This window comes from Hibiscus syriacus, unplaced genomic scaffold, assembly GCF_006381635.1.
Source record: "Hibiscus syriacus cultivar Baekdansim isolate YM2019G1 unplaced genomic scaffold, ASM638163v2 tig00110402_pilon, whole genome shotgun sequence".
In the NCBI taxonomy this organism is placed as follows: Eukaryota; Viridiplantae; Streptophyta; class Magnoliopsida; order Malvales; family Malvaceae; genus Hibiscus; species Hibiscus syriacus.
The window spans coordinates 1308191-1321643 of NW_024062722.1; the positions used below are offsets into that span (position 1 = coordinate 1308191).

At 30.8% G+C, this 13453-nt stretch overlaps 1 protein-coding gene across 1 annotated transcript in view; it reads left to right on the forward strand.

The window, feature by feature from the left end:
• Positions 1-1525: 1525 nt before the first annotated feature.
• LOC120123714 (transcription factor RAX1-like) overlaps positions 1526-13453 on the forward strand; it is a gene marked incomplete at its 5' end in the record, with an annotated part of 30005 nt that continues 18077 nt past the window's right edge. The window contains 3 exons of the mRNA XM_039142537.1: positions 1526-1664; positions 1754-2282; positions 2494-2587. Coding sequence (XP_038998468.1) covers positions 1526-1664; positions 1754-2282; positions 2494-2587 — 762 coding nt within the window. The remainder of the gene's footprint in view (positions 1665-1753; positions 2283-2493; positions 2588-13453) is intronic.

Here is a 13453-nt window from a genome sequence, read left to right on the forward strand (position 1 = left end):
CTGTTAATTCGTATTTTGTGTTGTTATATTTTGGCCTGTTGTTTCGAGTTCTTTTATTTTAGCCTTAAGTATTGTTGTAGCTGAATCTTCGTTTTTCAAACTTTTGACTTTGAATGTTTTGCATGTTCTATTTTAGTCCATTTAGTGTGTTTAATCGAATTTTGCATCTTTTGTGTTTTGGCCCATTATTTTTAAATTTTTATTTTTAGTCCCTTTGTTACCATTTTATGCATGTTTTAGGTTTAATTTAGATGTACTTTAAGTATGCATGTATATTTATCTAAGCATGTTGTCATATGAATATATTTAGGTGTATTCTTTTTTCTTTTTGAAAGCATGTTAATCTCGCGTGTATGACCCGACACCATTACATAATCAGATTGAGGGTAATACCCTTTTAATTTAAAACTGTAAGAATAGCTTTCTTAACTTACAGGAAAGTTGTTCTTGATAGTTTTAAATTACAAGTGTATCCTAACAGTAAAACCTAAAGAAATTTGTGTCTTCACTCTAAAATTTGGGAACGAAGAAAAGAAATATTCGACCATTTAAATTTTCGAGAAAATGTCGTTAGAGAACTAAAGATCTGGTCTCGATATCTTTAAATTATCGAATATTCTTTATCTTTCTAATGGTTTGATAATTCTAATTTAATCTACTTTGATGCTTTTGAATATACAAATCACATTTTGTTGTTCTAAGGGATTATTAATCAAATTAAACTCGAACTTGTGAAATTCGTTGCAAAGACTTAATTAATCGACTAGGTACCGATTTAGGGCGTTGTGGGGGTGCTAATCCTTCCCGCACGTAACCGACTCCCGAACTTGGATTTTGGTAAGTAGACCGTAAATTTGTCATTTAATTAAAATTAATTCTTATTTAAAATGACAACGTTTTTGGGTGCCCAATCACACCCTAATCAAAGATTGGTGGCGACTCCTCGGACCATATGTTTTTATCGTAAAGGGATTTCCAAATTTTCGAAACGAGAGGTTTTCTAAAAATCACATTGTTTTTAATTAAAAATTCAATTGAAAAGAGAATAATTAAAGATGATGCAGTTTTCAAAAATCTCGCCCCCACCCTCGTTTAAAAATCGTTTCGACAGTTTTTATCTATCTTTGTTCGAGTTTAATGGTTAGATTTAATCTTTCATTGTATGGTTCTTATTTGATTTTAAGTTGCTTGTTTTGTTTCACTTATCATAGAAAAATTCTCTAACTATGAGTTTAATTTACGATTGTGATTATAAATCTTTATTATAATTTGAAATGTTTTATATTTTGAATAAAATTAGTTATTTATATAAAAAAAACTTAGATTATGGGAGATATATGTATATATTGAAATATAAATTTATAAAGACTTTAAGAAAAATCTGGGTCGCGTGTTCTGCCACTTTGAATTTCTTCAATATTTTATGCGTAAAGTTCATACCTTCATTCTTTTTAAATTCCCTCATTCACAGCTTTCCTCTCCAACTTTCAAACTCGACTCATCAACTCAGTAAACACACACATAAACCATTGGAAGAGCTCCTTGCTGCGACAAAGCTAACGTGAAGAAAGGTCCATGGTCACCCGAGGAAGACGCTAAACTCAAGGCATATATAGAGGAAAACGGCACCGGTGGAAACTGGATTGCCTTGCCTCACAAGATAGGTCGCTACTCCATTCTTAAACCTTCCAAAACTCCTATGTATATTTATATATATATATATATTCAATTTTCTAAAATGAAATGTTTCCAGGGCTTAAGAGATGTGGCAAAAGTTGTAGACTCAGATGGTTGAATTATCTTCGACCCAATATCAAGCATGGAGGGTTCTCTGAGGAAGAAGACAACATAATCTGCAGCCTTTACATAAACATCGGAAGCAGATGGTCCATAATTGCAGCCCAAATGCCGGGGAGAACTGATAACGACATTAAGAACTACTGGAACACCAAGCTTAAAAAGAAGCTGCTGGCCAAACTGCGACCACCACTGCAACCGCCGCCAATCACCACCACCACCACTGCAATCTCCAACTCCATGAATTCTCCATACCCTTTTGATTTTTCTTCTCCCCAAGATCATCTATACGAGAATTCATTCAGTCAAGGGCTTGATGGTTTCCCAGGTGAGCTTATCTGCAGCAATAATCAGCATATATTTAATGGATTTGAGGGTTTCTATGGCGCAAACAACATGGTCGACGGCGGCAGCTGCTGGGGAGACATAAATTCTGTTGGCTTTCCACAAGTTTATTCCTATGATAACAACACTGTACATGGGCGGTATAAACTCCTGTGTTGAATTCATGCAGAGATTATTGTTTTGTTTTGTAATTTTTCCCATTTCCTTTTCTTTTCTCATTATTTTGTTAATTAGCTTTGATTTTTCTACCTAAACAGCTTTTTATCATTTAGACTTGTTTACTTTGTCCAATGATGAATCCTAAATCCTCCATAAGTTGTTAAATAAATGTGAACAGATGTAATTGATCAGTCCAAATTTGCTTTGCACTTTGAGAACTGCCGAGACAGGTGGACCGAGAGGACAGCTGGGTAGTCAAACTTTATGGGATACTACAATGCAAAAGGTACAATTTTTTCCTTATGTAACAGATGCATACAATTGCAATATCTGCTCTAAAATCCACTCTAAGCTGATAGGTACAAAGGATTTTAGATTAAAGGTGAACTTTTAAAATTATAGGAATCAAAAACATTTTATTAATAAAAAATATTTAAAATATTATTTTTATTTAATTATTTAGTTATCTTTCTGATTTTAAAAGTTTACACTTTTACTATTTATTATTTATGTTATCAGAAACTATTTAATTACTAACTCATCAAATAATTAAGATCCTCTAGAAAATTCGAGAAGAGCACCTTCTTGAGAGAACTCAGGAAGAACACTTCCATATCAATGGAGAAAATACCTCAAACGTCAAACATCTTTTGAGAAGTTGCGACCTTTTGACATAATAAGCACACGTGACCTAATATAGTTATATCTACTGTTAGTCGACTCTATTCGCCTAACCTACTTATCTACAAGTAGTCATAATGATCCTATGCCTTACACCAACATTGAAAATCACTATAAAGTCTCTCGACCAAATCGAGAGAAGGGATATATAGAATCCATTATTCTCCTTTATCATTCAACCCTCTCTACCATCCTATGGAGACAGAGGATTTAGATATCGACCAATGATTAATCTCTCATCGACTGTAATTCTCCATCCAAATCAAAAAATATAAAATATTTATAGCTATCGTGATCCATTTGTGTCTATCAACGACAATAATTAAAATTTTCTCCTCGTAACATTTGTCTGCAAATTAAAATATTGGGAGCTATAAGAGCTAAGAAGAGATTAGGCTTCGAAAGAATTTAAAGGAGTGGTATTTTGTCAAGATTTAGTATTATATTTTTTTAAAACTTTTAAGGATATCACGTATCTTCCACTCCTTGATTTAAGGCATGGGTTAAGTTATAATAAGAATGAATATAAAAAAAAACATATTGGTCTCTTCTGATTAACTTCGTCCATTAACAAATGTAACTTGTGATATGTCACAGAGCCTCAAAATTTGACGGTTTCGTATTAATCTAAAAAACATTTTTCCTACTATACACGTGTATGAAGAAAATCAATGAAGAAAACTTAATTTCATATTTTTGGAATTCCTTTTATTTGTAAGAAACAATTGTAATACGATAAATTTTGATATTTTACACATCTTATTATAAAATATTTTAAAACTTCGTTTTAAAAAGTAGTACATGACCTTCACTAAGTAGTCCATGGATGCCTAATAGCAATCGTTTGTGATTTTTAAATCGGACCTGCCTAAACTCATTAAAAAAAAAGACAAATTACGTAGAAGAAAGAAAAGATATCCAAAACGTTACTAATTATGGTCGCTAATTATGTGATTTTTCTTGTCATCAGTGGACTTTACTCTGTCTCCTATTTCAATCAATATACTTTAAATCTGTTCAATTTCTTCACTAAACTTAACATGATTAGCATTTTTGGTCACTCAGTCGTTTTCTTACTAAACAACGTTGTAAATGAGTTGGTATATAGATGTCAAACGACGTCGTTTTGGTAAAAAATTTGTTTTTCTAAAATGACGTCGTTTTAACATCGCTAAATATTTAACGGTCGGATGACCAAAAATGCCTCTAACATATCCAAAACAGTTACTTCCACTAAGTAGTCCATGGATGCCTAATAGCAATCGTTTGTGATTTTTAATTTGTTTCATCTTCTCATTAAAAAAAAAAGACAAATTACGTAGAAGAAAGAAAAGATGCTGGCCATAATGTCAAAAGGAGTAGCACTAGGGCTAATCAAACTTTATCCAAGATATTAAGTACGTATTTTCTATTTGCCAAGTCAATCACGCATTAATGCTTTGTTTTCATTTCTCACTTCATTTTACTCATTTAACAAAGCAATTCACCTAGTTAAGGTTTTGCTGATAGAAACAAAGCAATTCACCTAGTTAAGGTTTTGCTGATAGAAATATTTGAGTTAAAATAGTTATAAATAATTTATTTTTTAATTTGGATGAAAAATTATAGTATGTGACATGGTAAAATCATATACGACCAATATCGTGTGGTTAATAGTGATTAAAAAAAGTCTGAAGAGGAAAAAGAGACCCCTTTAATTTATCATGGAGATTTATACATATAAACTCTTAATGTTAGTATCATGTTTAGGATTATGATCACCATACATAAGCTGACAAATTTGAATAGATATTATAATCTTATAATAGGTTTAACTATGAGAGATTTTACGAGTCTATTGAAAATCATATTAGGATATAATAACAAACGAGAATATATTTAATATCGGAAATATCAATGTTCAATTAATAAAAGAATGACAATAAAAATATAATTTTCGAGAAAAACCCAAAGGGAATACAACACCATCAACATCGATCCCATAAAGTAACTAGCATCTTCACTATGATATCCAGGGACGGACGTAGGGTTTTATATTAGGGGCGAACTTAAACTTATAAAATTCCAAGAGACGAACACATATTTTCAATAAAAAATTAATAAAAAAATTTAAAATATCGAGTAATTTTAAAATTTCAGGAACTGATTACCTCCATCAGTCCCCTTAGTCCATCTGATGAAATCATCAAAATTTACAAAACCTTAAAATATGTGAAGAAAAGGACAAAAATAACCTTCTCCCAGCTTCTTAGAAACCAAGACATTTTGTGTTGAATTATTCATTGTTCACGTATTAAACTTTCATCAATGATTTCCTTATCAAAGACTATGATGACCTTCCTTTGAGGTCAAAACCGGACCGACTCAATTATACATAATTGATTTTACACGTAGCTGCTACAAATTGAATAAATGTTATTAGAGTTTAGTTTGACTTTATCTTAGTTTCCTTTTTGAATTTTGTCGGCACGCCAACATATATTACATATAAAATTTGTAGCAACTTTTCTATTAAAATAACTTTGTTAATTTGTATTATCATTATTATTAGATTCTATAAAAAATTGTACTATTGCATGAATTAAGTTACTTCAGCAATTAAAGTAATCGTTATTGTTCTTAGAGATTACGGGTTCGAGCACCATCGACTGCGGTAGGGTAATTGAATGTTCAATATCAAATGGTTGAGAGTATTTAGAACAAATACTACTTTGTAACCATAGCTTAATAAAAAAATTGACTCATAAATCATAAAATAATATATGTTTTTTTTTCTCGGCAAAATTAATTTTATTAATATAACCTAAATTAAGAGCCTCGTTAAAAATCTCTCTAAACTTAAACAGAGGAAAATAGTACTCTTAATTAGGAGAAGGTACACCACCGAGATACACTTTCGAACCAAATAATATATGTTTCAACAGTTGCAGAAATGACTCTAATTTAGGTCATATTTAATATCAAGCTTAAAATTAACATCAAACACTATTGAATGAATGAAACATCCATTGTTCTAATATACAAGAACCATAGACCCATCATCGATCTATCAATCTTATTAACGATTAATACCAACACTCCCTAAAATGATATATCAAACCTAAATCACATTACTATACATAATTAAAAACTTAAGAATTTGAGTTCAATTTTATACTTTCAGTCAACATTTCAATTCGCTTTAAACACTTACTAACACTTAGGAAATTTTATTCGCAATAGGACAAACAAGTCGTTAAGAACCAACCGAACCCCATTCATGCTCAAGAACATGCATTCGATCCTCTTATGAAGATTATATACTAACTAAAGGACATGCAAGAGTCTACTACATTCCAGTCTAATAGCATTGATATTCAAGCATGAGTATCGATACCAAACCCATAAGTATTAATATTTACCTTGAGTAATAGTACTAGATTAAGGTTTAAAGTTCGATTAATTTAAACTAATATCGATATTCACATGTGAGCATTAGTACTACCCCAATAGTAATGATAGTCACCTTGAGTATCAGTATCAAATTAAGCCACAATGTTAAAAAAATTTCAACCAATATCAATACTCACAGACAAGTACCGATACTAGATTAAGGTATTGATACCAAAACTGAATTTGAAGTATGAAATAATAGTCTAATACTGATATTACAAGGATGAGTATTGATACTAGAGGAACAATATTGATACCACAAGAATAAGGCATTGATACTCCTCTCTAGGAAAACTCAGGTTTTTCTTATGTTCGTCTACATATTTTTCTTATTAAGTTTGATTAAGTATTCATTTTGGACCCAATGTTTCATTTAGGGCAGGAAAGCTCCTAATATTTGCTTAAATAATTACTTTAGCCCTTATTATTTTTCCTTAGAGCATTTTGGCCCTAAGTGTTTCATTTTAGGAAGTGTTGACAATTTGTTGACCAATGATTTTCATCCAAAGAGGGATATTTTTATCTTAAAGTTTGGAGGATTATTTGAAGGAAATTAATTGTGGTTTCTAAATTGAAATGAATTAATAAAATTTTGGATTACGATGAAGGCATGATAAAATTATGACATTGTTTGGAAAAGCCTTCGAAGTTTAAGGACCCAGTTGACCATTTTTTCTTGGGATAAATTGTAAAATAATGTTAAGGTATGATATTAGGGGAGCTCAATCGCACATCCTTGGATTGAAAGCCTTTCTCTTTTAACAATTATGCCGCAACTTCAATCATGTAAAATTGGGGCACATTTCATTATTAAGGTATTTTTTGGAGTATGTTAAGGGCCCAAATATTGTTAGTAATAGAGCGTTAGGTCCATTGTATATACTTGATATTTTGATTATTGGATTTATTCTTATTATTATTACTGTAATAATGTGCATATTTTTTTATATTAATATCATTAATAGTATTGTTTATTTTAAATATCCTTTATCAATTATTATTGTGAGAACAATTCTAAAAAAGTAAGATTGATATGAAATTTGATAGATATTCATGGGATGAATATGTGAATGCGTTTCAAATCAAATTTATAAGTATTTGTTGAGAACAAATGTTAGAGCAACGTTTTGAGATTAATACATGGATCAATCTCATATATTAATCTTGAATAGTTATGTCATTAAATCCATAGTCCTGAAATTATTATGGTTTTCAACATGATAATTATTATGTTTTGATATAGTCAAACATTGTCATTAATTGAAAGATTATAAAAGTTATGTTTGAACATAAAAAGAATCATTTAGTGAGATGTGAGTGATCGTATAACATTTCTCCATCTTATCATAAGAGAGATGTCTCAAGACCCTTCGATGATTGAGAATGAAAAATGCATGGTCGTTTGCCAATAAGTTGGCGAAGATCAATGTCATTTGTTTAGACAATTCAATTGGACATTGAGAAATTGGAAATAGAATGATATAAGTTTGACATTTTCATGCCTTAAATTTTATCAAGATATAGTGAGATAAAAGGATTATGACATAAGATGCGGTAAGGTTATCTCGGATCATAAGCTTTTCGTTCAACTTGGGTAGTCATAATATCTTGTTATAAGCCGCTAGCTTATGACTTATATGATCAGATGTGATTTTTTCATGCCTTATGTAACACCCTATACCAGTACGACTCATAGCCGACCGATTAGAGTCGCTACACAGAAAACTGGAGTGGCTAACCAAAATTTTTCCTTAATTTCTCAAATTTAAATGATCATTTGTAAATACTCATGCTAAGGTAAATCAAACACAATTTAAATAAAATAGTTTTCATTAGGAGCTCCCAAAAATAATAATTCAAATTATACAGACCATCGTTCAAATTTAGTTATGACTCGAATATACAAAAATAGGATTTATAAATATACATGCCCTCTAAAGATGAACTCGAGACGTACTCAACATTAGTCTGATCTGGATCATCGCTGGCAAAAAGGTTCTCTGAATGCTCCTTGATTAACATGCGTAAGGAAACAAATTCCAAACATTGAGCTAGTGACACACTAATAGCTAAGTTATACTAAAAGTGTTCATGTCATGCTCAACGTAACTAATAAACTGCAGTAGTGAGTATAATTGTATATTGCACTCTCTATTCTATGGTAGACATCATGGTGCGGCTGAAGGTTTTGCATCTCAGAGCTCAAACACCTATCTAGTCTACGATGAAGCTCGGAATCTCTACATCGGACACAACACCCTCGACTAACCCACCAATCATGAGTGTCGGGCCTCGATCCTAGTTAGTCGGTTTAAAGTGCCTTGCGCACTATCTAAGGATATCTAGACTGATTCTATACTTCGACATCATAATCTTACTAAAGGAACTTGGGTGTCCTAATCGTTTCTCAAGCATCAATGAAGACTAGTTTTATGTCCCTTAATTGATCTCATTTCTAAATATAATTAAGAATCATTAATGTTCTCACTTGTAGTCTTATTTGATGATATATTGAAGTGTTGAGGTGCCTCGAGTCAAATTCCCTAAAAATTGGACTTTCTTCTCCAAAACAGAATGTTGAAATCAATATTGACCATTCAGTATCAATACCTATGACAATAGTTTTTTATACTTTATATAAGTATTGATACTAAAAAGGCTACTGGAAAATTTTCTCAATACCACGCCTAGGAGTCTCGAGACCGTGGGAGTATCGATACCACTGTTCAGAACTTCAAGAATTTTCCTAGAAAATGAAGAACAGTATCGATACTGACCCTCCAGTATGGAGACCCAAGCTGCAGAGTGCACAAAATAAGCACGAAAAATCCTATTCTTCTAACCCCAAAGACCTTAGTAAGGTTCCCAATCATTATTAATATTTTATGTGATGTAAAAGGATTATAATCGAGGCTTTAGAACATGCTTAAACATTAAATTATAAAATCTATCATGAGAATGCTCATCATGTTTTCATCTCAACTAATAAGCTATCTTGCACATCTAATGACTTACTAAAGGTATAGAAGAGTTGTGAATGTGTTACCTTGATTCCTTGATGGCTAAGACTCTTCCCAATCAACCAAGGCTCAACTTTTCTTTTCCTCTAGCTTTAGAGCTTTCTCTCACCTCCTTCACTAAACAAGGGTGACAAAAGGGATTACTAATCAAACTATTTTCTTGGTTAAAGTTAAAGACACAATCTATAACTTGAATCCTTTAAACCTCAATTAAAATCCATTAAATCTCATAAACATCTCAAAACCAATTTTATTTTCTATAGCTAAAAGCTTGAGAAGTGGAGCTTAAAATGAAGCTAGGGGATGAGGATTAGAAATCTTTCCTTAGATTAACCCAACTATGCTTGAATTTCTTTAAGTTCCTCACTTTAGGAAGGAAGAAGAAGAGAGAAAGATGAGAAGATAAGAAGAGTACTTGGTGAGCTATAGTAAAGGGGTGGTTCACATAAAAATCATAATATAAGGGAGGGATTTTTAGCTTTCAAAACAATAAGGAGAAATTTTCACTTTTAGTCTCTCACTTTCTATTTCATAAAACATTCAGCCCCATTATAAAACTCTTGAGCCCAAACTCAAGCCCACACACTAAACTTGGTCCAACTATTTTATAAGGCCTTTCGGGCTCAAACTTTGGGTCTCGGGTTGTCCTGAACTACTAACCCAGAATTTGGGGTCTTATACCTTAAATTGCCAATATAAAAATTGAAAAATTGAAGATAAAATGATATAAGGTTAACATTTTTCATGCCATAAATTTTATCAAGATACCGTAAGATAAAATGATTATGACATAAGATGCCTTAAGGTTATCTCGGATCATAAGGTTCGCTTAACTTGGGTAGTCATAATATCTTGTTATAAGTCACTTATGACTTATAGGACCAAATGTGATTTTGTCTATTGCCAACGTTAATTGAACGATATATCAGGTCACACATTAAAAATGAATAAGAATGATTATGGTTATTACTCCTAATAATAATTTAAGATAATGAGATTATTTTTATTTTATATTGTAAAAGATTAATTATTATCTAAATTTAAAAAAAAAAATTCGTATTCTTTTGATAGAATATTTTATTTATTATTTAAATTTTTATTTATTTTAAAATTTTTAATATTAGTAATTATTAAATTATTATTTAATTTAAAAAGAGTTTCAAATTAATAATAATTAAATTAATTAATTAAAATGGTAGACTTAATCTAACCCTAATTAAGTCAAATATATGGATAATGTATACATAGTATTAAGGTTAATCAACTCTTCATCTAAAACCAAAAACCAAAAAGAACATTGTTTTTCGAAAACAAAAAGGATTTAGTATTTCGAAAACAGAAAGAGAATACCTTTAGAGATCGAAAGTAGATCAAAGACAACACTGAAGGATTGTTGAACCAACGATTAAGGTAATCTCATGAATTTCTTTGTCATATTTAATATGAACTGCATGAGATCCTATAATAATTCGAGGATAAATTTAACTTTTCTGTTGCATATTGTTTCGATTATGATCATAATTTTGCCTCGATTTTCTACAACTATAAATAAAATTTTGCAAGATTAAGGCTAATTTTCCTTTTTTTTGTTGAGCATTGTATGATGTTATCTCACTCTCCCCCTCTAGATGATTCCCGGTTACCATGGAGCAATCACCAACCACCTCGAGGTGATTTCTAATCGTCGTTCGCCATCGTGCTTCTTTACTTTATTCGAGCAAGGAATATATCCAATTACATATCAAGGACTCCTTATTGTAAATCTAGCCTCTAAATGTTGAGATCAATTTTGTAATAACCCAAATTTTGGATAGTGACTAAAGTGACTAAATTGAAAGTTTAGTAGTTAAAGTGTAAAAATGGGAAAGTTTAAGGACCAAACTAGTAATTTTACCATTCTAAGGTTCTCTACATGCATGTTTTGGCTCTAACAGAAAAGGGTACTCGAATTGTCCTTGATGTCGGTGCCCCCTTGGTCTACCAAATCCTCAATCCTAACACACTATATTGATAAATGGATCGAGTTCAATTCGAGGGTATTCACTTCCTTATACCCATAAGAGGAATAAATTCCTATGAAGGTATAAGGCATATGTATCCCAGGGGTTATTTCCTAAACCTCATACGAAGAATAAATTCTTACTATAGTAAAGCGATTACCCCCACTTACTTGGAACAAAGCTCAGGTCTAGAGCTTATGTTATGCTAATGCTCATGATGTGTGTGAGGAGAAACATACAAACCTTTGACTAAAAAAACATAAAAGAACCAAAAAACTCTCAATAAGAACCTTGACAGAGCTAAAAACAAAAATTAAAACGTTAGTATAGTAAAAAATAAATAAATTAAAAACCTCAATAAAGGGATCATAAGTTAACTATAGACTCAAACTTATAATTTCCACTGCAACGATAATGTATAAGCAACTTACAACCTGACTCTCTAAAGTGTCCCCAACGGAGTCCCCAGGTTGTCATAACTGTTTTTTTGAAAAACAATTAAGTTTAAAAAAAATTATGACTTTTTTTGAAAAATTGGCGATTTCGAATTAATTTGAAATTTTTGATTTGGAGTCGCCATCGACCTTTGGGTTAGGTAGGACGAATACCTAAAAACGTCTTTTTAAAACAATTTTAAGAAAAATCATTTTTTAAGACAAAAATTGGTATGCGTTATCCAAAAATTAATTTTTAAGGGTTCGAAAATCGATTACACATGGGGAAGGATGAGCACCCTCACAGTGCCCAAAATTGGTACTTAGTCGCTTACACATCGTCGTAAATAGTGAAAATTACGAATTTGCATCAAAAGTTAAATTGTGATCCATTTATTGAATATTAATTATTTATTCTGAATTGATTAATTAAAGAAAATTCTTTAACTTGACAATAAATCTTGAGATTCGTAATCCTCCATTGGGAAAGTTATCTCACCTATTTCTTATTTGTAAAGAATATTCTATATTTGAATTTTATATATAAAAAATTAAATTAATATCGAAATTTTGCACAAAAAAAATATGACTCATTTTCCTAAAACATACAATATTAATACCAACATTAAATATAACCACATGCAAGTAAGAAAATTAAAAAAACATAAAACATTATAAAAAATAAAAAATAAAACTATGATTTTAATAAATACATAAAAAGGCTTGTGGTTTAAAGTTCATATTCCGTTTGAACGTCATATCGGATTACACCACTTCGATCAATTGATGCTTTCCACGCCTGTTCTACAAATAAAGTTCTTGAAAATATTCGAGTAATATACATATAAAGGAAATTATCGACATCAAACAAATTAAAAGTATATAGGTTTAACAACTACATCATAAATTAATTAAAGTTTGCTATAATAATAAAAGATCTATTAAATAATATGTATACATATGACATAAAAACAAGGTCCTAATAAACAAAATATTAAGTACTAAAGTAGTGCATGCATAATTTTAAAATAGGTCTAAAAAACTTAATTAATATAACAAGGTTTAAACATGTAAATAGATTAAACTAGATTTAATTGAGGCCTAAACTGCATACAAGACTAACCTTAAAGACCTGATGTATAAATTATCATTTTCGTACAGTAAAATGAAGGACTAAAAAATAATGAAAGGAAAACAAACATGCATGATTCAGTATTTAACCAAAAAACGAAGACAGTGATCAGAATGTAAATTCCAGGAATAAAGAGGATAATGTCTAATATCAGCGAAAAGACATAATAAACAGAAAATGTGACCAAAACGAACATTACATAAATAATGAGCTCGAAACAATAGAAAATAAAGCTTTATTAGTGACCAAAATAGAATATTACAAAATAAAAAGGCCCCAAAGTGGAGTTTACCCACACGCTAAAATGCTATCCTGCCCCCTTTCCTAAACGGCGTCGTTTGAGGTCTTGCATATAAGGCCAAACAACAGGCCAAAATTCAGTCAGACTCTTTCATTTTTTCACCATTTCACACTCTCTCTTTAAAATCAAAGAGCAAAAAAGCTCTCAAACTC